General features: G+C 34.2%; 1 protein-coding gene across 1 annotated transcript in view; it reads right to left on the reverse strand.

Annotated features, from left to right (window-relative positions):
• MMP16 (matrix metallopeptidase 16) overlaps positions 1–25,292 on the reverse strand; it is a 158,627-nt gene that overhangs the window by 44,936 nt on the left and 88,399 nt on the right. The window contains exons 3-4 of the mRNA XM_015855974.2: positions 24,681–24,803; positions 17,221–17,525 (exon numbers count right to left, since the gene is read on the reverse strand). Of these exons, the coding sequence (XP_015711460.1) occupies positions 17,221–17,525; positions 24,681–24,803 (428 nt within the window). The remainder of the gene's footprint in view (positions 1–17,220; positions 17,526–24,680; positions 24,804–25,292) is intronic.

A 25,292-nucleotide genomic window follows, 5' to 3' on the forward strand; every position in this document is an offset into this window, starting at 1 on the left:
AGCCAAAAAGGCAAAAAAGGGACTGTGATAATTTCCAGTTTCTGCAATGCTACTTGTAGACATCAGGGGAACTATAAAACAAGGTAAACCAGAGACAGAGCAGAGCTTGGAGTAAGCACATAAGGAGAAAAGGAAGAAGGTCACAGGAAAAAGCTGGGAGAATAATATTCTTGCCTGAGGTGACAGAGTAATTTAACAGGGAACATATTTTCTACTTATAGTCAAATAGACCCATTATTCATAGTAATTTCCATCAAGAGTCATGATTGTCTCCAGGGCATCCTGAGTTTAAACTGACCCAAATAACTCAGTGCAGTTGAAACTGAAGTTTAAACCAGTTCAAGATGTGCTGCATGAGACCACTGCAGGTAAGACTCCCTACTGCCACAGTTTCTATCCTTCGTCTCTTGTATCTAATCAGATTTCTACAGATCAGCAATAATTACTCAGACCCCCTTTGATTTTGAAAGCAGACTTGCCTTGAGCGCCCTAGTGTTAGTATTACCACAGAGAGCTCTCTTTCTCTCCAGACTGCATAGAAGTGTACTAGTGAATTCGAGGTAGATAAAAGATATAGTTCCTTGGCCAGTGCTCAGAGAAAGATGAAGTGTACAGGCAAGTGAATGTTCATACCAGCTTTGGCTGTTACTGTATTGTCATTGCGTATATTTTTAAAACATTTTCAGTCCCTGCCATTAAATAAGAGAGTCACAAATGATTCCATATCATTATCCAAGTAAAAACACATTTTTCAGTCTACTTGTTAAAATGAAGAACCATCTCAAAAACTTGAAAAAATCATAAGTAACAGTTAAACTACATACAGCTACGACGGCTTTTAAACTAAAAGCTGTCACTTCAGGATATACAGTGGTGAATATTCATTGTGATAGTCTCTGTTACATCTTGTTATATTTATCTACAAGGTAGAAGAGAAATATTTCAAAATATATTTCACACATATGAAATGTCTGCATGTTTGTTCTTATATTATTATGTTATTAGTATTGGGATTTAGAATAGACAGGCTATAGGCTTGAACTGAATGTGATTGTTTTTCTTATTTTATCTCAGGTTTGATTTCAGAAAGAAAAAAATACCGTGTGTAAGGAACTAAGGCAAAATGATTATTTTTATACTGACGGTTTTCTCTGAGGCTATAAACTATTTTAAGCACTAAATCTGCCTGACTTTACAATCACTGCCCAAACTCAAGAATATAAATATGTATTAATACATCAAATATTCAACAGCCAACATTGTGGAGCACTGTGGAACATGCTGTATGGAGAAACCTTTTCTCCATAATATATACACCATTTTTCATGCCTACAGAGAAAATAAAGCCAGTATGTTTGTCCACAGCAAGCTATAAATAAATGCAAGTTCTGGAGACATTATTTCCTGTTTTAATTGGTATATGAGCTTAATTTAGAAAAGTAATGCCTTAGTAGATTAGCAACCCTTAGGTTCATCTCCTGGCCATCTTTTTGATGTAGCACTAAGTGACACCCCAGGATTTGTCTCTTGTTTCTTCTTGGCATGTGACAGTAACTGCTACAATGTGCTGTGAGCTCAAAGGTTCTCAGTAGTTTAAAAGCTATGTAACCTTTTCTGAAGACTTCTATATCCAAAGAATTACAGAAAGAAACTAAATGCTGAACTTCAAATGAGAAACAGATTGGAAAACTACAAAAATATTTTATACACTGTTACAAATCTATTAAGAACAAGGCAGTACCCCAAAATCAACATTGTAGTTCATCAGAAAACATTGCATATGCTGCCTGTGAACTTGTCTGAAGTACTCACACTTTGCATTTCCATTAATCTATTCATTCATACCATTTACTCACTAAGCAAAAGCTGCTAATTCAAACTTGCTGAAAAGCTGCAAGATTTTGAAAAAGATTCTTACTGTGCATAGCACACAGAAAAACTGACATTGTATATCTTCGTTATTATTTCTAGACAGTACAGAATTTTGTGATATTTCAACAGTCAGTGACAAAAGATTTGTTTTCTCTGTGACCTTATTGCAGTACAGAATATATACATTATGTGTACACTTACATAAACACAGTACATACACGTTACATAGAGAGTATACATGATCCTAAATATAAATCATAGGCATACTCTTATACAAATAAAAGTGTCACTCTTCCCAGCCTAAAAAAAATCATATGCCATTGTTTGATGTTATCTCAGACTTTTATCAGACATTGAAATTCAGTAGTTTTATGGTTGTATGGGGAAGAATTTTTTGTGAAATGGAAGAGCTGAGATGACGTAGTATCTTTGAGAAAATAAGAGTAAGACTTTTTTAAAATATATATATATTTAAATCATGTATTCAATGGATTTAATGTACTTATTTAGCGTACACAGTGAATTTTGAACAAATGTTTTTAGCCATTTTTCCAGTGCTATAAAAGGGAGTGATATACAAATATATTACTTTTACTTTGTTATTATAAATACTGATATACATACCACAGCATTTACAAGCTGACTTACTGATGTAAGCAATTTAGAAACAAGCAGTTCATTATACACAAAACATCCTTAGAGTACAATTTAGTATATCTACACCCACATGTGTACATTTCTTTTAAAAAAATTCTGTTTTAAACAGACCAAAAGATCAGTGTGAAATTTAAACATGCTTATTTATTTGTAATTTGGCAAGGAAATATTTCTACAGGCAGACTGTCTATTGTCAGTTATCATTGCTGAGGTTTGTTAAGGACATGTGAGTTGTGTATGCCCTTTCAGCCAGTATTGTACTGGTTCTGCCTATTGTGGGCATAATATAGTTAGGAGACTGATCAATAACATCTCTGAATGGAGCCCACATATACGTCAGCCTCTGCTTTAGACATGCAGAAGGTAAGAATTTCTGCTTTATTACTTACAGTCTATGTCAGTTGCTCTTAAAGTAATGCCTTCTATTTCCATGGAAATGTTGATGGACAAAAGAAAGCAAAAATTTTATGGAACAAATTCTTAGCTATATAGCAGTTTTTCAACAGTCACCACCATGAGCTATGAATTTTCACAACCCATGAACAAGAGGCTGTATACTGTGCTCACAAAATTCTACATCAGCACAGGTGACCCACCGCTGCTATTGCCACTGCTGAAACGCAGCACACGCTGCCTTACTGTGTTAACAGACATTGTCTGGTTTTCATAAATCTTCAGAAAGCATTAATAAAAGTTGGTGGGTGCCATTTTTCCACATGGAGGAATTCAGTGACACACCTTTGCTTTATATGCACTATCACATCAGATGCCATTTGGTCAATCTACTCTTCTGCTGCCAACTGTCATATGGCAACAAAACGTCATGGAATATTGGTGGGAAGGTTCAACCTCTACTGTCATACTGCCAACATCCACCTCTGACATCATGGGCCAACATAAAATAGGAGGCACTACTTTTAGAGCAGCCCCCGTACATATTTACATTTTGCAACTGTCTAGTAAATAGCTTGAAATGGGTAGAATAAATAATTCCACAAAATATTCTTCTCATTAATCAATATTAACTTCACCAAAAAGTTGAAAAATCAAGCAGTTGGGAATTATTCTTGGGGAGGTAAGGAAGGAACAAGAGTTAAGTGTTCTTCAGTAAGATGTAATATATGTGTGCTTTTTCAGCAAATATGAAATTTAGGGCTTTATTTCATACTTTGAGGAAACTCTACTGTGACAATGAACCTAAAATACTAATAATATCTACAGTTATGCTGAATCTGTATCTCCTGGGATTAATTTCCATCTGTCTCCTGCAACTAACTTCTTCAGCATGCAGGTACACTACTGCATTTCTATACTTTTGTCATATGACGTTTTGCATTCAGACATTAATGAAGCAATACCAGTTAGTAGACTGAAGTTCTATTTGGTGTGTGCACATTAGTAACTTCAGATATCGATTTTTTAAAATAATCATATTTTATTTTTTATTAAAAGACAATGGTTATTCTTGTAAATATACAAAAATGATGTGGTTGCTAAATATCATTTACTCACTGCTGCTAATACTTAAGCAATCTTATTTATTAATAATCTTTCCTGTCTTTTTTTTTTTTTTTTTTTTTTCCTGGTTTTTGTTGTTGTTGTTGCTGTGGGAGCAGTGAGCTAACTCCTGACTATGAGAAATTATTCAGGGACTAAAGGCTTAGACAGGTGCAAGATATGTGCAAGAGCACGAATCACGTTTAAAGCTTCTTCCATTGCTTCCATTGCCTCATTGTCCTTGAGGGTCATTCAAGTGAAGGGAATGGGCAACTTTCTACCACTGGTTGATACAGGATAAACCCACCCTCTGCCCACTGAGAAGGTGAAGATAAAAATAAAAAAAGATTTCATAGTGATTGGGTGCCTCTTAAAATCAAATCCTTATCTTTAACAACAAATGTAGATTTTGACTTTTAGCCTCTCAGCTAAAATGATGCCATGTTAACCCTCTGTCTGCTTTTGTATTGAAGAGATATTTTTTTCTCCATTTCCCCTAATCCTACTATCCTACTATAAAGAAAAATACATGTAATTACTAGGAGGAAGGTCAAAGTCATGCTGTCAATATTCATAATAGATGTAACTTGCCATGGGGCAGAAATCTGCAAGGGTCCTACAGATCACTGAAGTCACCAGAATTTAGTTTATATATAAAGCTTGTGTTGGCTCTTGTCAGAGACATTTTTTTTACCCAATTTCAGTTAAACTACTGAGAGTAATTATATTGTCCTCTAATTTAATTCACACTAAAGCAATCAAAAACAGGTTATTATTCCTACCCAGCTTAACACGTCTACAGGAACTTTAGATATTTTTTTTTTTGAAAAGATGAAGTGACATAGCATTGAATATTTATTTGGGAATTTTATGTGAACAGTTCAATATTATTTTATTGTTTAAGTGTACACATTAAAAAAAAAAAAGTAAATCATGCTAGGTTTGCCTATATTTTTTTTTCTTGGTTAGATGATGACGGAACTGGGATTTTAGAATCTTAATTGGCAAAGTGATTAGTAGAAGGAAAAAAATCATTAAAAATTCTCTGATCTAAGAAGCAGATATGTTTTCTGAGAAGCCTTCAGACTTCAAAGGGATACTTGATCCAAGTATATATCATATTTTAAATTGAGGCAATACTAATCTGGAGATCATAAAAATGGGAAAAGTGACTGAAAGGCAAATCTTCTATTCTGTTAAAATTCACTCATATGAAATGCTATGATCTATGGGATAAATCGCTGTTATCCATGAATATAGCTGTTTGATTTATTTTAGATAGAGGAATAAGTGAGGCACTTGAAGAATGATGTCATTTTGGCACCAGGGAGTCCTGCCATCATCATGGAGATGGCTAAGAACAAGCTGTGCAAGGCATTCTTCAGGATTAAAGCTCACAGAGATGCTGGAGAGGCTTGAACACAGGGAAGATAGATGGGCAAGAGACTGACTGTGGCCATCTGTCCTAGCACATTTTTTCCCTTCTGTTTGTAAGGCACCCTGCTAGACTCAAGACATTGGTCCCACAGCTCGTCTACCACATTTTGTGCTCAAGCAAGCCTGGAACCATTACTTTCCTCCTGCGCAACCACCATGGTCAGCCCTGCTAGGAACAGAAGTGGTCATTAAGAACACAAACCAGGTAAGAACCATCTGTTGGTATATATTGCAGCTGTTAGATCTTTCTGAAGCTTAGGACATAGTATTTTTATTGCTTCTTCTAGAACTGCTAGCTGAAGTGAAACTAGCAACATTAATCCTATGCAACATTACTTCCATAACTTCAGTTTTCTAAGTATGCAGTGATCATTTCCATTTTTCCTGCTTTTCATCAGTTCACAAACTGCATCAGTAAAAAGGAGCTATGCATTATTCTTATAATAAGGGAAAGTAAATATTTGTATGAATTTACATATTACAATATTACAAGCAACACATTCAAAATGCAAGCAGGGCAATTCTTTTGTGTGTTACCAAATTTGGACTAACAGGAAAGTGTTTACTGTCTCACCCTAGGAAAAGGTGCACCAGCAATCACCTTTTTTGAGTGCAGTACTGAACCATTTCCAAATCAGACATCTCTCCTGAGGAGAAAAATATATTTGTACCCCAACTTGTGCTATTATATGAAATTAGGTATCACTTCAGTTCTCCTCATCTGAAATTGCATGGTTTCAACACTGCAGGCTACTCTCACTACAAAGGGATTCCATGAGATTAACTCAGACATAAACATCAACTTTAGGTCAGATTGATTCCCCTCTGCTGAAGTCTGCTGCCTTCTGACTTACGTTTTTTTGTTTTTTTTTTTTTTTCTTTTTTTTTTTTTTTTCATTTCAGCCCGTAGCAAAACATTAATTATAAAAGTACAACTTACAGATTTAATTATTCTCTGAACAAAATCAGGAAACATTAATCATTTACTCAAGCTAGAGACTTAAACTTGTCTGCTACAACAAAACATTTTGCACAAATCAATCCCGTTCTTTTAATTTAACTCATTCTTTTTGATCTTCATGTTTTCATCTTTTTCCCAACCAGACATTTTAGCTGTAGATGTTGCCAGGTACCAGTGTTCACTGCTCAGCATTTTATTGAAACCCAAGCCTCTTTAAGAAGTCTAAATATAGATCAAAAAAGAAAAAAAGAAAAAAAATAAAATAAAAAGGCCTCAAGACCATACAGTTTGAACATTTTGACATGAAGAACTGTCAGGGTAAAGCATCAATTAGTCTCCAGATTGGAGAATATGAGAACATAGACATATGAAAGTCTTTCATTGGAAAATCAGACAATATTTTTTATAAATGTATAATATTATATTTCCTTATATTTCAAGATTAGCTTACATTCTACATTTGCAACAGCAATCTGTTACTATTTTTCATATTAAATAAAAAACTATATATTTATTATAAAGTTCTCGTCTCATTCTCTCAGGAAAATATGACATTTTCCATGGTAACTAGGAATGTGATTTTTCAAATTCCATTTAACCCATGAAAACACAGGGAAGAGAAGGAATCAACACAGTAATGATAACCTACAGAATGTCTGTGAGGAAAAAATCAAATTTTCTAAAGCCGCTGTCTTGGAGAAAAGTTTTCTTTAGATCACACAAGAATTGGGCTACCAAGATACCAAGACCGATGCCTACTTCAAATAACAGAACTTTCTGTTTGGTCAGACAATTTGAGGATCACAGACAATTCTGCTTCCTAAATTATTTTTACTACTATCTCAGACTGATAAAAACATGATTTCAAGCTGGTTTTTTTGTTTGTTTGTTTTTTGTTTTTAATTTTAATTTTATTATTTTTTATTTTCTGTCTACATCAATTTTTTCATGTTTATAAAGGTGATCGGGCATGTTTAAAGAATGTAGATTTTCACATGCTTTACTTAGCAAAAAAAGCTTTTTTTTTCTTTTTTTTCTTTCTTTCTTTTTTTTTTCTTTTTTTTTTTCATAGTAGTTCCCACTCAAAAATGATGTGTGAGGTCTTATGTGGTTGTGAAAACAATCATAAAGAGGCTGACCCATATTTTATATATGCACTCATTCAAAATATATTCATCTGCCTGAAAAAAAGCATCCTTGACAATGACCTTTTGTAGCATACTGAAGAAAAAATCATTACCATAATCATCATGGAACTATCAGCAACTTCAATGTATTTTTAATTTCAACAACTTTTTCAACTAAATTTCCCCATAACAATTCATTATTCCTAACATAATAGTACTGGTGTCTGGTCCAATGAATCCAGCTTGGGAAGACATTAATAATGTCTAATTATTATGTAGTGGTATATCAGAGTGAAAGACTAAGTTGAGCAAAAGAAAAAATAAAAAATCAACTCATAATAATAATTACATGCTCAGTCCTTTTCCTTTGAATGTAGCTGCAATAGTTACAGAATTGGCTGCTAGAGTTTGATTCTCCCTGTCAGCTAAACGTTTCCTTGGCAATAAAGTTGACATAACAGACAGTGTGAACTTTCATCATTTATTTCTATGCAAAGTCTGCCAGCTTAATATTAACACTTTTCATTCGCAGTTTAAGGCTGGCTGATAGCAAACAGAGGCAGATGACAAATTCAAGCAGTTTGTTCTGCTGGCCCTGGTGTGTGGGAAACAACCTCCAGTTGAAACTGAGATGGATAACTGAGTTTGCACTTTCTCTACTTAGTCCACATAGGCTTGGTTTCTATTTGCCTATAGTATGATGGGAGCAATATGCAACTTACTGGATTTTGTTATACTGCCTTTTTGGCTTCCTGACTGCATCATGACTCTTTTTGTCTGACCATAGTGTAAAGACCACCTTGCATCTGTAGATACTCAAAGCATAGTGGAAGATGTGCTTAACAGTCTACATTTTTGTTGCTTTGATTGAGAATATTGCAAAGACCATCTCTGTGACAAGCTCTTCATCCTCGCTTTTGTTTGACATAATGGTGCAGAATTTTAGGCCAAAAAGAAAGCTGAGAATGTAATATTACAGTCTCACAGACCCTGGGCTGTACAAGTAGCTAACTGAACACATCCAGAACACTGGGCCTTGATGGGTGAAGATGCCATTTACCCACCAAGTTTACCTTTTAATTATGTATAAATCATAGAATGGCCTGGGTTGAAAAGAACCACAATGATCATCTAGTTTTAACCCCCTGCTATGTGCAGGGTTGCCAACCACCAGACCAGGCTGCCCAGAGCCACATCCAGCCTGGCCTTGAATGCCTCCAGGGATGGGGCATCTACAACCTTCCAGAGGTTGAGGAAAGCGCTTTTTTCAAAGATGGGTGATCTATGAAAGTAAAAACAAACAAACAAACAAAAAAAACCCTACCAAAACAATAAGTATGCAAGTTAATAAAAATAATTAAAAATAAAAAAAAGCTTGTTACCTTTCCAGTGATTAGTATTCTCCAACATCTGACTTCCAGCAAGTACAAGGGTCTACCTGCTTAACTTCTCTGTACAGTTCTCTGTCCAGTGACTGAGTCCTCACCTACCCATGGCCACTCATGGTTGTTTTTTAAAGCTTTCTCCACTTCTTCAAGAACTGAAGTGGTCTTTCTATTTCTGAGTGCAGCTCTAGATTCACAGCTCTGCATACTGCAGTCATACTTTTAATTATGCATGGAATGTTTCAAAGATACCATTTTATGTAAGATCTTGGGGTGACTGGACATAGAAAAGCAGGTGAGTGTATGCACACCAAGTACACAAAGATAAGGTACGGGAAGCTTGAGGAAAGATTACTCTATTAAGTCCTAACACTACAACATGCATTCACAACTGGGGAATGACTGGTTTGATATCTGAATAACAGAAGCCTTGAGGATTAGCAATAGAAAGCACTACCCGTATGTGAGCTGACTCCTGGATATCAAGGGCAATGGTGAAATGAAAAGAAGCAGCAGTTACTCTGCACATCTGCAGCTTGCAACTTTCTTTTAAATATTATCTTGGCACTTTCATCATTGTGAAATACTACAAACATAATAGTTGCTTTTTTGCTAGCTAATTTATAATACTGCTAATTCTCTCATTTTGCACTCAAAACAGATTCAGTTTAAAATAGAATTGGGCTTCTTTAACCTTGCAAAAACATATAAACAAATAAAGCGCGTACTCTTTATCTTGAGAACAAGGTATGACAGCGGTCCAAAAAAATATTAACATAGATAAAATGATTAGAAAACCACTTCTTCACAAGATAAGTATCTTGTGAAGTAAACTGAATTTGTTAATGTTAGGTTCAAAATTTCATATCTGCTTAAGCTATATAACACATTGCCACAGGATATTGTGGACAGTAAATGCTTACACAGGTTCAAAAACAGATTACAACAGTTCATGAAAAGAAATCCCTCAAAGGCTATTAAACACAAAAATATAGCCTCTGGCTCAGAAATTCAATGAGCCACAGATTGCTAGAAGCTAAGTGTGAATATGCTATTTTGTTGCCATATGCTTGCTCTGTTCTTACCCACTTCCCTAGGTATCAGCTAATAGCCACATTAACATGTAGGATATTTTCTAGGAATCTGTGTTGCCAATTCTGTGTTTAAATACATATACACAAGTATGACACAGAAAAATGCAATAAGACAATCAGTTTTTACATATTTAACCTAGTATAGACATGAAAAATAAGCATGCAATGACTGCTGGATCACATTGACTGCAGATCAAATCCAATATCAATAAAAGCTTATTAAAATGTATATAATCAATTAAGTAAGAGAACTCTGAAAATAGCACTAAGATCTTAACAGAATTTCCATTAATCTGAAATGCTCAGCTTGCTTCATATCTAACCATTGCATATAACATGCATTTTTTGAGACGTGGAGCTCCCTTAGGAGATGTAGTTTTCACAGCTCTACTGGTTCATATTTCCAGCAGCATATATCTGCTGCACTGTGACAACCACACTGGCAGCCAAAAAAAATTTACTACAAGTTGATCTATGCAGTTCAGAGATCAGGATTTTCATAAATTTTTCCTGGCTGCCAACACAAAACTTACAGCAGAACACAGCAGAATCTACACACTAACTAGAGTCCAAGCATCTTACACGATAGTGTATCTCTGTGACGTCCCAAAAAGTTTTTTCTGGCAAAAATAAAAGAACTATCAATTGCATGATACAAAGGGGCAAACTTTTTCTTTGTTTGTTTTCAAGTCTGCAAAACTTGCTACATTTGGAGTACTAAAGAGTTGGCAAAAAATTACAAAATCCGTCAAAAGAGTTTTATATTTACTTCTTTTAAAACAGATTAAAGTATATAAAGTTCCAAGTATCTCAAATGATTGTTAGAACTCAGCAAACACTATCTTCAAAATTTAAAAGCAAATGAACACCAATATCTTCTATTTCTTCTGTAAAAGAATTTGACTTGCTGTAATAGAACTTCATCTATTCTTTTTTGTTGTTGTTGTTATTTCCTTGTTTGGCCTTGTTTTTTGTTTGTTTGTTTGTTTGTTTTGATAGAAGACTGGTTTCTTTAGAACCCTAAGATAATGTAGTAGCTGCCATAATAAGTTTACTACAAACATAAAAAAAACCCATGCATGTAGCCTTCATTTCTATTTCTCTTGCAGTTATAGTATCATAGAATACTTAGAGTGGGAAGGTGCCTTAAAGTCCATCTCCCCTGCAATGAACAGAAACATAAACAGCTAAATCAGGTTGCTCAGGGCCTGATCCAGATTCACCTTGCAGATTTCCGACACAAGGCATCCACCACGGCTCTGGGCAACCTGTTCCAGCGCCTCACCATGTCCACTGTAAAAGACTTGTTCCTTATATCTAACCTAAATCTACCCTCCTTAAGCTTTAAGCCATTTCCGTAGTTCTGTCACCATAGACTCTGTCTACTTTTTTCCTGTAGCTCCCATTAAGATATTTAAATGCTGATATCGGGTCAAATCAGAGCCTTCTTTTCTCCATGCTGAACAGCCCCAAATCTCTCAGTATGTCCTCACAGGAGGGGTGTTCCATCTCTTGGACTATTTTTGTGGCTCTCCTCAAGGTGTGCTCCAACAGATCTACATCTCTCCTGTACTGAGGAAATCACATTTGGATGCAGGTGAAGCCTCACCAGCACAGAACAGAGGAGCAGAATTGCTTCCCTTGCTCTGCTGGCCACACATCTTTTGATGCAGTCCAGGATACAGGTGGCTTTCTAGGTTGCAATGGCACATTGCTGTCTCATGCCCAGCTTCCCATCCACCAGTGGCCCCAGATATTTTTCAGCAGGGAAACATCCTCATTAATGTGAGAATATCAAACTAATTCTACTGATATACTGAGAGCTTATGCCTAGATTTTGCCAAGTATTTTCTGCCACTGAAAGTCATGCTTCTACAGTCAGATTTTAGTCAGCAAATGGTACATTAAGCATCATGTCTAATCTGCTTGAAGCTTAAGCTCTCAAGACATCCTTGTTTTCCCCAAGAGCTACTTCTAAATCTCACTCTGTTTTCAAAAGCTACACATGTGTAAGTAGGTCAATCTTAAATTAATCTAGTTAAAAGTACTGTGTTCTCCATTCAGACTGGTTTAACACTCCCTTAAATAGGTTTAGATTCATTCAGCACTTCCCAGGAAAAATAACTGCTTTAAAAAGAGCTTAAGTGCATTTAGCAAGACAAATCTAAAATCAATTTTCATATACCAATGCCATTTGTTAAGTAGAAGCAGAAGTGTATGCTTTAAGTTAGAGACTTTTACCTTCTGAGAGATAGCAATAATTTTTTCAAATACTCTCAAGTGAAGAAAGGAAATTTTCTGTCACTACCAGCCAAATGGAGATTCTGGGCACACATCAGAAACCTCACTTTGATGGATTGGAGCTTCCAAGGATTATGAGGAACTCTTAGATCAGATGTTGTCTCATCTCTTTCTCAACAGTTTTATCATGGGATCATAAGCAAGCTCCACTCATTGGAATAAGACAATACAATCAAATCTAGCGAGTACTACAAAAAGTGTATATTTATTTTCCCTTTAATTTGCAGTTTTGAAATAAACATAGGAGAACTTGCCTACAAATTTTTTATTCTATCACTATATATTACTAACAAGGCAGATCTGCATGATAAGTTCTACTCACAACTGTATTGCTGAATTACATTGTCCCTTTCTTTCCCCTTAGCAAACAGCTAAGTTCTTTAGACTTTATTTAAAATTTCCTTAAATTTATAAAGAACACTGCTTAAAATAAAGCAAAATATGAAGAATACAGGTAGAAAAATATAATTACTTTTCTATAGGATAGATGAATGCATCTTATCTATAATACCTTAAAAATGTATATGATCTATCATGCTGCAGTAATTTGGAGAGTAAGAGAGAAAAATGTTACTGGTTCTGAGGCTTAACAACTACACAGTGATTGCCCAGAAATATAACTAGAATCCAACACTTCAACTTCTAATTACATTGAACTGAATAAAAAAAAAAAAAAAATTCTTCATATTTAATAATGGCAAGATGAAGACAGCTTGGAGGGCCCCTCTGTTAAAGCCAACAGGATTTACCATCAGCTTCAGGGAAACTAAGCATAGTAGAGGAACTTTCCACTAGCAGTAGAGACATTCCCCTCCTCCTCCTGTCTCTGTCACTTTCAATTTGCATACAGTGATTTGAAACTTTTGCAATTAAAAGTATACTTAGAAAAGGATTGCTGTTAATGATTTTGAATATACCTTATCTCCCATATTGCAGCAAGAGTCATTGACTACAGTTGTCCTTTTCTACATTTAAATACATCATTCACTGCCAATAATTTTTTTTTGTTTCAGAAATAAGGTGATGTATTTATAGCACCTAAATGGATTGAAGTCATGAGGGCAATGTAATATCTCTCCTGTCTTTAAATTAATATATTAGGATGTCTTCCTTTTCCTTCCCCATCCCCTGCCCCCTCCCCCCCCCCCCCCCCCCTCTCTTTTTTTTTATTCTCTTTCCAGTGCCTATACTCAAAATAAAAGAAAGTGGCTTGTTTGTTTGTTTGTTGGTTGGTTGGTTTCTTTTTTCTTAATAAATACTTATTTCCTATCAAAATAGAGTCTGTCCTTGTTTACACTGCTTTCCTGTGGTTGCCAATTTCTCATCCTCCTTTCTGCCATCACCAGAAGTGCTATGGAAGGAAGTTCAGGGAAGAGTTACTTGCAGTTCAGCTGGAATTAAGGTACCAGCTGTATTCAACTTATTTTGAAAGCAGAGAATTAATTTCTGTAAAAGGAGTGCTTTTTTTCTGACCAGTAGGCCTACTAGACTACTCTTAAAAGTCTACATTTCTGCTCCTTATAATGAAGGAAGTGTCAAAGTACACACCTTTGCGACTTCCTTAAAACTTTTGATTAGAAATCTGCAAACCACAAAGAAAAATGTGTCCCTAAAGAGGCAAAGGAAAGTAGCACTGATCTGCAGAGATGAAGTGTAACAGTTGAAAATGATCTCTCAGTTCAGAAAACTATTTAAGTAAAAACCAATAAAAGCAAGAAAGCATGATGAGAAAAACAAACAAACAATAAAAACAACAATAATAAAAACAGCAACAAACTATCTAAAGTATGAGGTCACCATGATTAACTAGACAATTTAAGGTAACAAGAATATTTTTACTATAATTTATTATAATTCAGAATATTATCAGAATATTTATATTCAGAATACTGAATTTGTATATCATTCCTTATTTTATTCTCAGTTTAATGCTCATTCAATAGGAAAAAAAAACAACAAAAAACAACAACAACAACAAAAAAACTTTTATAAAACTTAGAACAGTTTATGGAAGCATTTCAAAGAGTTGGCTATCTTTTCTGAAGTAGACAATAGTAGACAATATGTATTTTCATTAGCATAACAGTAAAAGGTGAAAAATCAGGAAAGTACCTTTCAATAGGATCTATGACTTGCATTTTGCTTCTGATTTGAGTTTTCAAATCACTCCAGTTTAATTAGAACCAAAATTAAATAGATAATCTAATTAAACAGAAATCTGAGAAAATCATTGCTTTCAGGTGATATCTAATTTAAAAAATAAAATATATTGCTAAAATTTTTATTCTTATGTGTGATATTTAACAGCACTACATGAAGATAACTGCTGGTGGACTACTGCAGCAATGAAGCTTAAAAAAAAGACACTCACCTGGGAAAAATGACTCATGGCTAAGATCAGAAATAGATTTTTCAACCTTCTGCTTTTCAGTGCTCTTAGATTGAGCTCAAGATGGTAGAGAGCCTAAGAGAGCTGCAAGTCTTTTCTTCCTGTAAATCCCCAATGGAATGCTTGTCTTCTTTTTCCACTTGGAAAATGTTTCCAGTCACCAAAAAAAAAAAAAAGTAAAAAAAAAAAAAAAGGGGACATACCTTCAGGATTCCTAGACCTAAGCTAATGCAGTAAAATCATCACTGGCCTATCAGATAACTAAAAGTCATAGAGAAATAGGGACTCTGAACATACAAATGGACAACACGTATGTTGCCATTCTTAGAATGTCAATCGCACAGTGCTTTTGTTTTGACAATAGCTGCGACCAAGGACTTGTGATACATATGATATCAACAGTGAAACTAGGATTTGCCAAAATTCTTTGGAAAACTCACATTGGTTAAGATATTTATTTTAATTTTCACTTATTTTGCAGGAATTTTGCAGTCATAAACTATCCTGGGTTCTGGATCTTGACTATTGGATTCTAAAAGGAATATCTTGTAAAAGTACATAAGAACACATCAAGGTAGAAGTTATTAAAACTGGAAAATATTTTTTTTCTTATAACTGTTCATGACACAGACAACAAAACTCTTTTCTTATAAAAGTCAATGTTCAAAGATATCTAAAAATGCATTTTTAGTAATAGCACCATTTTGTTGCCACTTTAAGTTTTCATTGATTGGTTGGACTTGATGATCTTCAAGGTCTTTTCCAACCTGGGTAATTCTATGATTCTATGATTCATTCTAGATATCTTAAAATAAATAAATACATAAAATAGCTTTTGATAACTGCTCTACAAAAGACAACCACAAAGAGATACAATAAAAAATGTGTGTCCTTCTGCACTTTGAAGATAATTTAAGAAACAGAAGAAGATATCTAGAAGGTCACACATTTTAATATGCTCTAAAATTATCCATGCGCTGAAATGCTCCAAAAGTCTTATCACATTTTACACTGACATCTTGTCTTCAAAATACAAACGAGTGTAGATTTTCCTGAGTGCTTTAAGAAATAGTTTCAGAAACAAGGAACATTATCTGCAGCATTTGTTTCCCACTAAACCTATAAAAACACCTTGATTTAACCTCACAATGCAGAGACTGATAATTTAATTGAACCGCACAAAAAACAGACCATCACTGCTGTTTCTCTGACCCGGGCTTGTGGAAGGCAAATATGAGCAGCATGCTACATTTTGCTCCAAAATAACCTAGGGTTCAGTCCACAAGAGGTAAGCTTCTAGAATCCATTCTCCTGTTAAAGACATTACCATAAGCTGCTCTTGCCTCCCTGTCTCTCACGCAGCAGAAGTATTGCACCTTCAGAACAATCAAGATATTGCTGAAATATTCATTTAATGCTTTGCTGCAAACGTCGGGTTACAAATGCTGGTACACAAAAACCTCTGAATTTGACTTGAAAGATATTAGGGGAGAAAATTCCTGTTAGATAAAGCTTTTGACTGTTCACAGGATAAGTTTAACATTCAAATACAATAGCTTTGCACTTCATTGATATCTTTATTATCTTTTGTGCATCAGTAACATCCTGTTTGTGCACTCTTCTGTGCATCGTTGTTTACTGAAAAGACTACAACTGCGTATCTGAGATGGAGAGATCTACTTGTACATCTGGAGCCAAGGAGTGAACATAGAATGTCTACACAAAAATACTTTCCTGTTACTCTTCTGCAGATATGTGATAGTCAGTTTTAAATTAGGTTTCTCAGATAATGGAATTAATTTAGTCACATGAATTCAGAGCTCAGGAAAAGCTAGATTATACTTCTGCAAAGAATATATTTGAAGAGCATCTGTAGTCTTCAGCTGGTAAACTATAGGTTTGTCTACTGCATTGTGTAGTCACTTATATGACTATAAGGAATATACACATTAAATAAGGAATCACAAGTTCCAAAAAAGATTCAAAATTGGGAAACATTAGTTCTGTTCTTGGAGTAGCACTCTTAAGAGCTGACTTAAAATGCTGCCATTTTATCACCATTAAGAAAAACAGATTAGATTTTTTACACATATTCATTGTATTGGTGAGTAGCCTCAGTTGTTTTTAACCACTCCTATATTACTTCTAATGAACATTCAATTTTCCCTAAACCTACATGAAACACATACGGCAAACAAGTCAGAAATGAAAGGAGTTTATGTAAACATTCAACAGTATAATGGTTGAATGAACATAAAAGTTCCTAATGAGAGTTTAATGTGCTTCAAGAGAAACATTTTTACATGCTCTAAGTTACTTTTAGACTGAAACTTTTTGTTGAAGATTCCTAACAGACTAATTAAATGAAGAGATTACTGAAGAAATGTGAATTTAGGAAACTAAGTGACTTTAAAAATAGGGAAGCATGGAAATAGCTGAAAGTTCACGACAGATTTTAATTATTTTTGTTGTTGTGGTTTAAACTGAATTCTTCTCTTACCATCATGATTGGAATTTCCCAGGGTCCACGGCTCATCTGAATCAAAGTGAGTGTCCCCTCCTATTCCTGGTCCAGGAAAGTAAGCGTGAGCTAGGAATCCACCCTCTCCATCAAATGGAGAACTGTCTCCATGGAAACCAGAGGCAAAAAATATCATAATATCCACATCTCTCTTGCCGTTTTCTAATTCAATATAAGGAACTTCTTCAAATGTTAGAGGAGTTACATTCTGCCACACATCAAAGGCACGGCGAATGGCTTTACGAGTTTCAGCATCGCCTACTTTTGGAGTGACGTTCTTAATGCTGAAAGAAACAAAGAAAGATTGAACATATTAAATTTGATGGCTTACATTCATTTTTCATTAATTATTAAAAAAAATGTGCTTTTACTAAAACAGGGCAGTGTGGCATTATTTCCCTTAAGGAAACTATTTTTAATTAAGCAGGTGAGAAATTGTGTTAATCTGTGTATTTCTTTATGCTAAAACTTATTACATGTTAGCTGGGTTATTCTCAGCAGTACAAGAACCTTATTTTTAGAACATGAAGAATATTTCTAAATGAGAAAAATCTAGCAGTGGGATAACCAGACTAATCAACCACTGACTGTTTACCTCCTGGATCACAGTTCAAATCCATCACATCTAAAGAATGGCATGTCAATTCTGATCAGAAGCATAAAATGTTTCCAGTAAAATGAAATTTTTAACTTCTTAGCAAGTCCATTAATAATTGCAGAGCTTCATACTGTGACCACCAACCAGTATTTGCAAAGCTTTGAAAATGGTACTTGATGCATTTCCAACTGGATGGATAATTCCTTATCACAAATAAGAAGCTTGATGCTAATAGGCCTTTTATAATATGATTGCTTTTATTTATCATGCATAAGACTGCAGTTTATCAGAAAAATCCTTTTATAGAAAATAATTTTGTGTTAATTCTAAAAATATTATTGCTAAATACAAATTACAGTCTCCTTTACTTCTTCAATTACAGGCAAGTGAAAGACAAAGAAAATAAAGTCAGAATTACAATTGAGTTCCAAGTAGAACTAAAATTACAGTAGAATTATCTTTAAAAACTCCTTTATTTGCTTTTATTTTGGAATTCAAGACAAGAATGCCAATAATCAGTCTTACATTTATGCACTTGTACTGAAACTACTGCAATCTGATGCACCTCGTTCATTTGACATGTACTTAACTAAACGGACAGCACAAATTTCATAAGTAACATTCTAGAATGTTTGTAAATATCTATGCATCCTCACGGCAAAATGTGTTAATGGAGAACAAAAAGAATGTCATCAATATACCTAAGGGACTACTTTTCAGCATAGTCACCACCATTAGCTCTGCCTTTTTGCCCACCATGAAAAATAGCCTGGAAGCTGCACTTGTAAAAATCAACACCTGCATAGGTGACCCACTGTTGAAACATACCACCCACTGTCTCACAGTGCTCACATCCATTGTTTGTTTTCCATAAACAGTCAGCAAGCATCAGTGGATGACAGCAGGTGCCATTTTTTCCCCATGGAGGAGTCTAATGACACTTCTTTGCTTTATACACATTTCCACATCAGACATCATTTGGTCAGACTGTCTCTCTTCTGCCATCTGTTACACAATAAAATTGTATGTAATGGAATAGTAGTAGGAAAGTTCAGCTTCAACTTCATACCACCACCATCCCCCTCTGATGCTGTGGGCCAGCATAATAAAACTGGAGACAGTAAATTCAAAGTGCAGTCTGCAGCTATCTAGTAAATAGCTTGAAACGAAATGGCTAAAGACCATACTTCCAGTTTCTTTCAAAGTTTTTTTAATAAACCAAAATGTGAAGATGTAATATTAACTTATATTCCTTTTCTTTTTTTTTTTTCTTTAAAAAAAAAAGTACACTGACAATTTACAGATTTTGAAAACTGTTATTGTTAGACAATCACAGACATGTAACAACAGAATACAATATTTTATGGTTAGTGTTGCTATTTGATGCAAACATGGTCTTCAACTTAGCAGCTGGTTTAGGCATTATAGTTTTAAAATGCATTTCCTGTAGAAGAAAGGAAAATATTTCATCCATGATATGAACTTTTTGCACTGAAGTACTATTTCTAAAGATGATTGAAAATTCTTGTTTTCAAGACTATTTTTCTCAAATTGTACCTCATGTTCATTTTAAAAAAAGCTTTGGGTTTTCCTTCTCTTCCTCCCCCACTTCCTCTAAAATAGCCTCCAAATATTCTTCATCTTTCAGTGACACATTTTTGGCTTCATGAGCCTTTTAAGTCTGCTAGGGTATACCTCACTTGGCTCTATAGAATCACTCCTCTGAAATTTAAATAGGGAATCACATCTTGACATTAAACTTTTCTTTCTTTTTCTTTCTTTCTTTCTTTCTTTCTTTCTTTCTTTCTTTCTTTCTTTCTTTCTTTTTCTTTCTTTCTTTCTTTCTTTCTTTCTTTCTTCTTTCTGTTCTTTTCTTTCTTTCTCTCTTTCTCTCTTTCTCTCTTTCTTTCTCTCTTTCTCTCTTTCTCTCTTTCTCTCTTTCTCTCTTTCTCTCTTTCTTTCTTTCTTTCTTTCTTTCTTTCTTTCTTTCTTTCTTTCTTTCTTTCTTTCTTCTTTCTTTCTTTCTTTCTTTCTTTCTTCTTTCTTTCTCTCTCTTCTTTCTCTCTTTCTTTCTCTCTTTCTCTCTTTTCTCTCTTTCTCTCTTTCTTTCTCTCTTTCTTTCTCTTTCTTTTTTTCTTTCTTATCTTTCTTTCTTATCTTTCTTTCTTATCTTTCTTTCTTTCTTTCTTTCTTTCTTCTTTCTTTTCTTTCTTTCTTTCTTTCTTTCTTTCTTTCTTTCTTCTTTCTTTCCCTCTTTCTTTCCCTCTTTCTTCCCCTTTCTTTCCCTCTTTTCTTTCTTTCCCTCTTTCTTTCTTTCCCTCTTTCTTTCTTTCTTTTCTTTCTTTCTCTCTTTCTTTCTCTTTCTTTCTTTTTCTTTCTTTCTTTCTTTTCTTTTCTTTCTTTCTTCTTTCTTTCTTTCTTCTTTTCTTCCTTCTTTTTTTCTTTCTTTCTTTCCTTTCTTTCTTTCTTTTCTTTTCTTTCTTTTCTTCCTTCCTTCCTTCCTTCCTTCCTTCCTTCCTTCCTTTCTTCCTTTCTTCCTTTCTTTTCTTTTCCACTTTTATGATCCCAATCTTACATTTATTGAAATGAATAGATTATGTCTGGTCAAATATATTTTTCATTTTGTGTCATAATTTCTCTAGAGACACTTACCAAAAAGTTACTTCATTAATCTCTCACTTTTTCTTCTCATTTGCTACCTCTTTGAAGCTATAATCTAAGAACCTTTCTCATGTAAAATGTGATCGTGATTCATATAACTCCTGCTCCAGCTGATTAAACTCAAGACAGAGATATTCCTTTTGATTTTTCTCTTCTGTGGTCACATTAAGAATCATCTTACTGTTGCCACTGTGGAGAGAATCTATAGCTCTCCTGACTCTTTTGTTTCATGGCCAGCACTATCCCTGTAATTTGTTAAAAGGAGATGAAAAGTGACAAGAGTATGGTTCCCTAGATACAAAGCCAATTTTAGTAAATATTTTGCTTTTACAGGAATGTGATCCCCTGCTGTAATTTACTACTAATTAATTTGAGTAGCATGCAAGACAAATGTATTGATGTTTAAGTATTTTATAATTTCAGGATTGCTGAAGTAGGCAGTTATTAAAGAAATGAGAATTTATATTCTACTAGGGAGATAAATCTTATTTGAAGAAGGCTAGTAGTGAATGAAGAGTATTTTTACTTTGATTACACAATGGAAAAGCATAGCCAATCAATTTACCAGGCTTTTAAGTAGGAATACACTCTCACAAGTATAGATATTGGAATTTTTTTTATCACAGAAATTTTAGAATGAATATAGTATAATTTATACACTTTCTATTAGGTATATTCTACATTTCTGTCCCCTTCAGTTCAGAGGTGAAAACCAGCATTTTTCATGGAAAGCACAAGCATTACCTTTATGAAAATGGATTTTGTGATAGCATCAAGGTGGGTTTTTTTGTTTTTGTTTTTTTTGGGGGGGGGCAGGGGGGTGTTGGGTGTTGGTGGGATGTGGAGTGGCTGGAATTCATGTTTAAATCAGCATGTAGGAACAGAACTTCTCAATTTTAATCACATTCATAAACTTTGCCTATAGTAGTATCCTAGCAAAAATAGGTAGGCACCAGAAACTTTCCCAAGTATCATAAAGTTGATTAGAAATGAAAATGTCATAGTATTTTTGCTTGAAAGCTTGCAGGAGATACAAGTATAATGGCTTAAGAATATTTGATATGTCATTATTTAATATCTAATTCTGCATCCATCAATACTATAGAAAACAAATGCATAGCGTCAGGAATTATAGTATCCTTGTCTCAAGGATTGAGCTCTACCATAATCTAAGAGTTTACAAGAATTACATTGTAGGAAACAACTAGTCTTCCTAGTCTATTCTTCTAGAGTTTGCAGCTGCAAGTCCTCAGAGCTCCAGCAAAGTATGTCAGTAGGAATGATAAGAACTCGCAGGTGGGTAATTTTAAAAACATCTGTTTTCAGAGAACCCTAAGAACTTCTTCACCATGCCACTCAGCATGCTTTCTACATCTGCAGTTATCAACTCTCAGTATAAATCTGCATGTATTTTTCTGTGCTACTGTGACCTCTGTGATACAAGAGAAGCTATAAACTTCAAAACTGGCAATGACTTGAAGGTTCAAGAGCACATCGTTGGGGATTCCCACTGAGTTAGTCATGTAAACCTCACATGCATGTGGGGAAAAAATGATAATGAGGCACAGCCCAGTCCTATACGTTCTAGCATATTTCTAAATATATGAGTTAGGTGTAAGTAAATATAAATGAATTACAGCACAGAAGATTGTCTTCATATTGAAGAGTGACTACCAGATATTTCAGTTGCTCACAAATTAATTAAACTTCTCATTTCTGAAAACAAACAAACAAATAAATAAAAATCAGACTGTTTATTTCTGCTTATTTCTATCTTTTACCTTTAATGGAAAGAGAACTTGCTTATGTCTTGACACTAAAATATTGATACATCTGGCATTTGTCATTAATAAGCAAACTGAAATCAAAGAAATTCTGCAAACAGTGACTTAACAATGAGTAGAATTAATAACTGTGATTCATCAATTTAGGAAATACTTATTTAATATTCACTGAGACAGTTTTTTTGTAAATATTATGTTTTTAACAAAATTGTATTTTTCTCTTCAACAAAAAGTCAGAATAAAGCTGCAGAACAGTGCTTAAAATACTTCTTAAATTTTCTTTTAAAGTGTTGAGTTCTAAATGATGGTGATAACTCAATGCAAACCTCAGATTTCTATTTTATTTTTTTTTATAGTGTTCTTCATGTTTATTTGAAAAATGTTCTACAGAATGAATCATCTGAACAATGGACCATTTACTGACTAGAGTTAGAATTATGAATTGTATGCCAAGACTTCTTGTGAGGAAGATGTTATATGAAATAAATCTCTGTCTAATTATATTTCTACAAAAGATATATAAATGTTCATATTCTATTTTATGAAGCTGATTTCTTTATCGACCTTCACTCCTGCTCTTTTTTTAAAGTACCAGGTGATTTACTTCCCTATCAAAAGAGGTGATTACTTCTCTTGTTTAGAAAAGTAGGTGAATGCAGGTCTATGATAAAATAACCTTGATAGACGGCATCTTTTCTTCACTGTTTATTCTGTGTTTCTATTTTGTTCTTTTCAAAGAAGTGGAAATAAGAGATAAATTTATCCTCCTTTGGTGGTTTTACTAAGTCTACTCTGCAGGCACTGATCAGACTATAAGGTTTGACTAGATAGGAAGGTAGAATGCAGCTGGAAACCTGCAGTTTACAAAGAGACTGAGAAGTGGCACTGAATAAAACAGAGCAGGCACAAAGCTAAAGATATGATCAAAAGATTAGGGAACAAACCAACTTAAAATGTCAGTCAGTTAACTGGAATTGAGCCTGTAAGCATGAAACCACAGGGAAGGACGAGGGAGAACATATTTTTATTTTTTTTAATTGATCTTATTTGCTCTGAATTATGTATATCCAGGAAGATTAGTATTGCATTATTTCTTATATTCCTTAACACTAAGCTCTGTTCTAGACTTCACTAATTTAAGTGTATTTTGGTCTGAAATTTACCAAAAATTACTACAGGTTATAAAAAAATCTGCAATGAAATAGAAAACCAGACTGCAAACAAAGGATAAGGAAAAAAACATACTTTTAGCGGCTTCTGAATGCCTTTCATAGTTATGTATGCCCACTATGTTTAAATTTTAGAATTCAGATAAAAGTATTTTCTTATTCCGATCATTTATGTATTTCATCTACATTAAAATTTAAGAGCATCAGCCAGTGCAGCGTGCTAATCACAACATAGTCAGTTCTCTATCACTGAAGTTATAGCAGTGTTTAATGTCTTAAAATAAAATTCTCTAATTAAAACATAAGCCATAGCATTGATATAGAGTTACTAATAAAACTCTCTTTACGGTGGTATGAAGAACAGTCTATATGACCACCAGAGCTTACAGACTTAAAATTCAATATTTATATGGGGTTATGAATAATGTCAGCAGTCAATGAATTTAAAAACAATTTTGTTCCCTTGAACTCACTTTTCTTAGAACAGAAATCCCAGCAGGGCTGCACAAATTTTCAATCAGGTCTTGTTGGAGTCACTGGCCTGTTGAAAAACTGTGTATCCTACACTGCATAACTGATATTTACTTTGGGCAGCAGAGCTCTATCAAGTACACAACTTGCATCTAACTTATCCTGGAAAGATCAGCTTTGACAGAATAGGCAGCTTACTGTGTAACCTCTGTGTCAGACTCAGGAATTGCACAGATGTATATCTCCACATCCCAGTGCCCATTACCATGTAAGCAGGACAAAGTTATGTCAGTGAGTCACAAAAATGTAATCAAATTTGTGGTTGCTTCAGAACATACCTGTAGGCTCCAAATTTTACTGAGACTGACTTCCCTCAATAACATACTTTACATAATTAGAGATTTCAGTTTCACTAGAAAGCTCTTGCTTTCAGAGAAATGTTCACTGATAAGCTGGTAAGAGGGTTATAAGGCAAGGTTAAGGACATATTGGGTGTTAATTTGATGCTGAAAGTTTTAAAGAATTTGCAGCTTACTATATGCATTGATTTTGATTAATTTTGATCAAAAAAAAATCCCTTGATTCTGGTGTAGCATATACACACACACTTAACCAAGTATTCAAATCAGCATTTTTGTAACATATGTTATTAATAAACCTCTTGAAATATTGAAACATAGTTCAAAAACTTACATTTACTTTTAAAATTCATTGCGACTAGTGACATTTTTAAGTCTATGTTAGTATTTTTGGTACCTGTAAGTGATATGTTTGTGTTGCCACTTCTGTCCTGTTAATGCATATCGTTTCCGACGGATGTTAAATTTAGAGCTGCCTCTTGTTTGGTCAGGCACACCACATCGAGGCTTCTTCATCCAGCTGCAAGAAACGCAACACGGTTGAAGCAAGGTGGTATAAAAATCATAACCACTACACCCAACTAACCAAAACACTTAACTTTTTCCAAAGTTATAGTATTATCAAATTTATGTCTGCAAGAAACAATGGATAAAAAGAGGAAGTTATCTTATTACCAGATACGTATTTTCTGGAGATTCATTGGCTCTCATGACATTCAGAAACAAATTTATTTGCACTTGTTTTTCCTAGTTTTGTTTTGCTATAACCACTGAACAAAGGCTTCACAACTAGACAGTAATTTACTCCGATTCATTCAAGGCAATTATGATCTGTATTACTGTCTTGCTTATTTGAGGTGATGTTAAAGTAAATACACAAATGTTTGCTCAGATCACCAGTTACTAGCTTAATTGTTTGTTCAGTGATCCTCCTATTTTGTCTCGTTGAGATTTTATTTAAAAAAGCCTCAAGTTTTTCTAATCAAAGAGTCCAGACAACTGTCAGAAC

Source organism: Coturnix japonica, chromosome 2 (assembly GCF_001577835.2).
Source record: "Coturnix japonica isolate 7356 chromosome 2, Coturnix japonica 2.1, whole genome shotgun sequence".
Taxonomy (NCBI): Eukaryota; Metazoa; Chordata; class Aves; order Galliformes; family Phasianidae; genus Coturnix; species Coturnix japonica.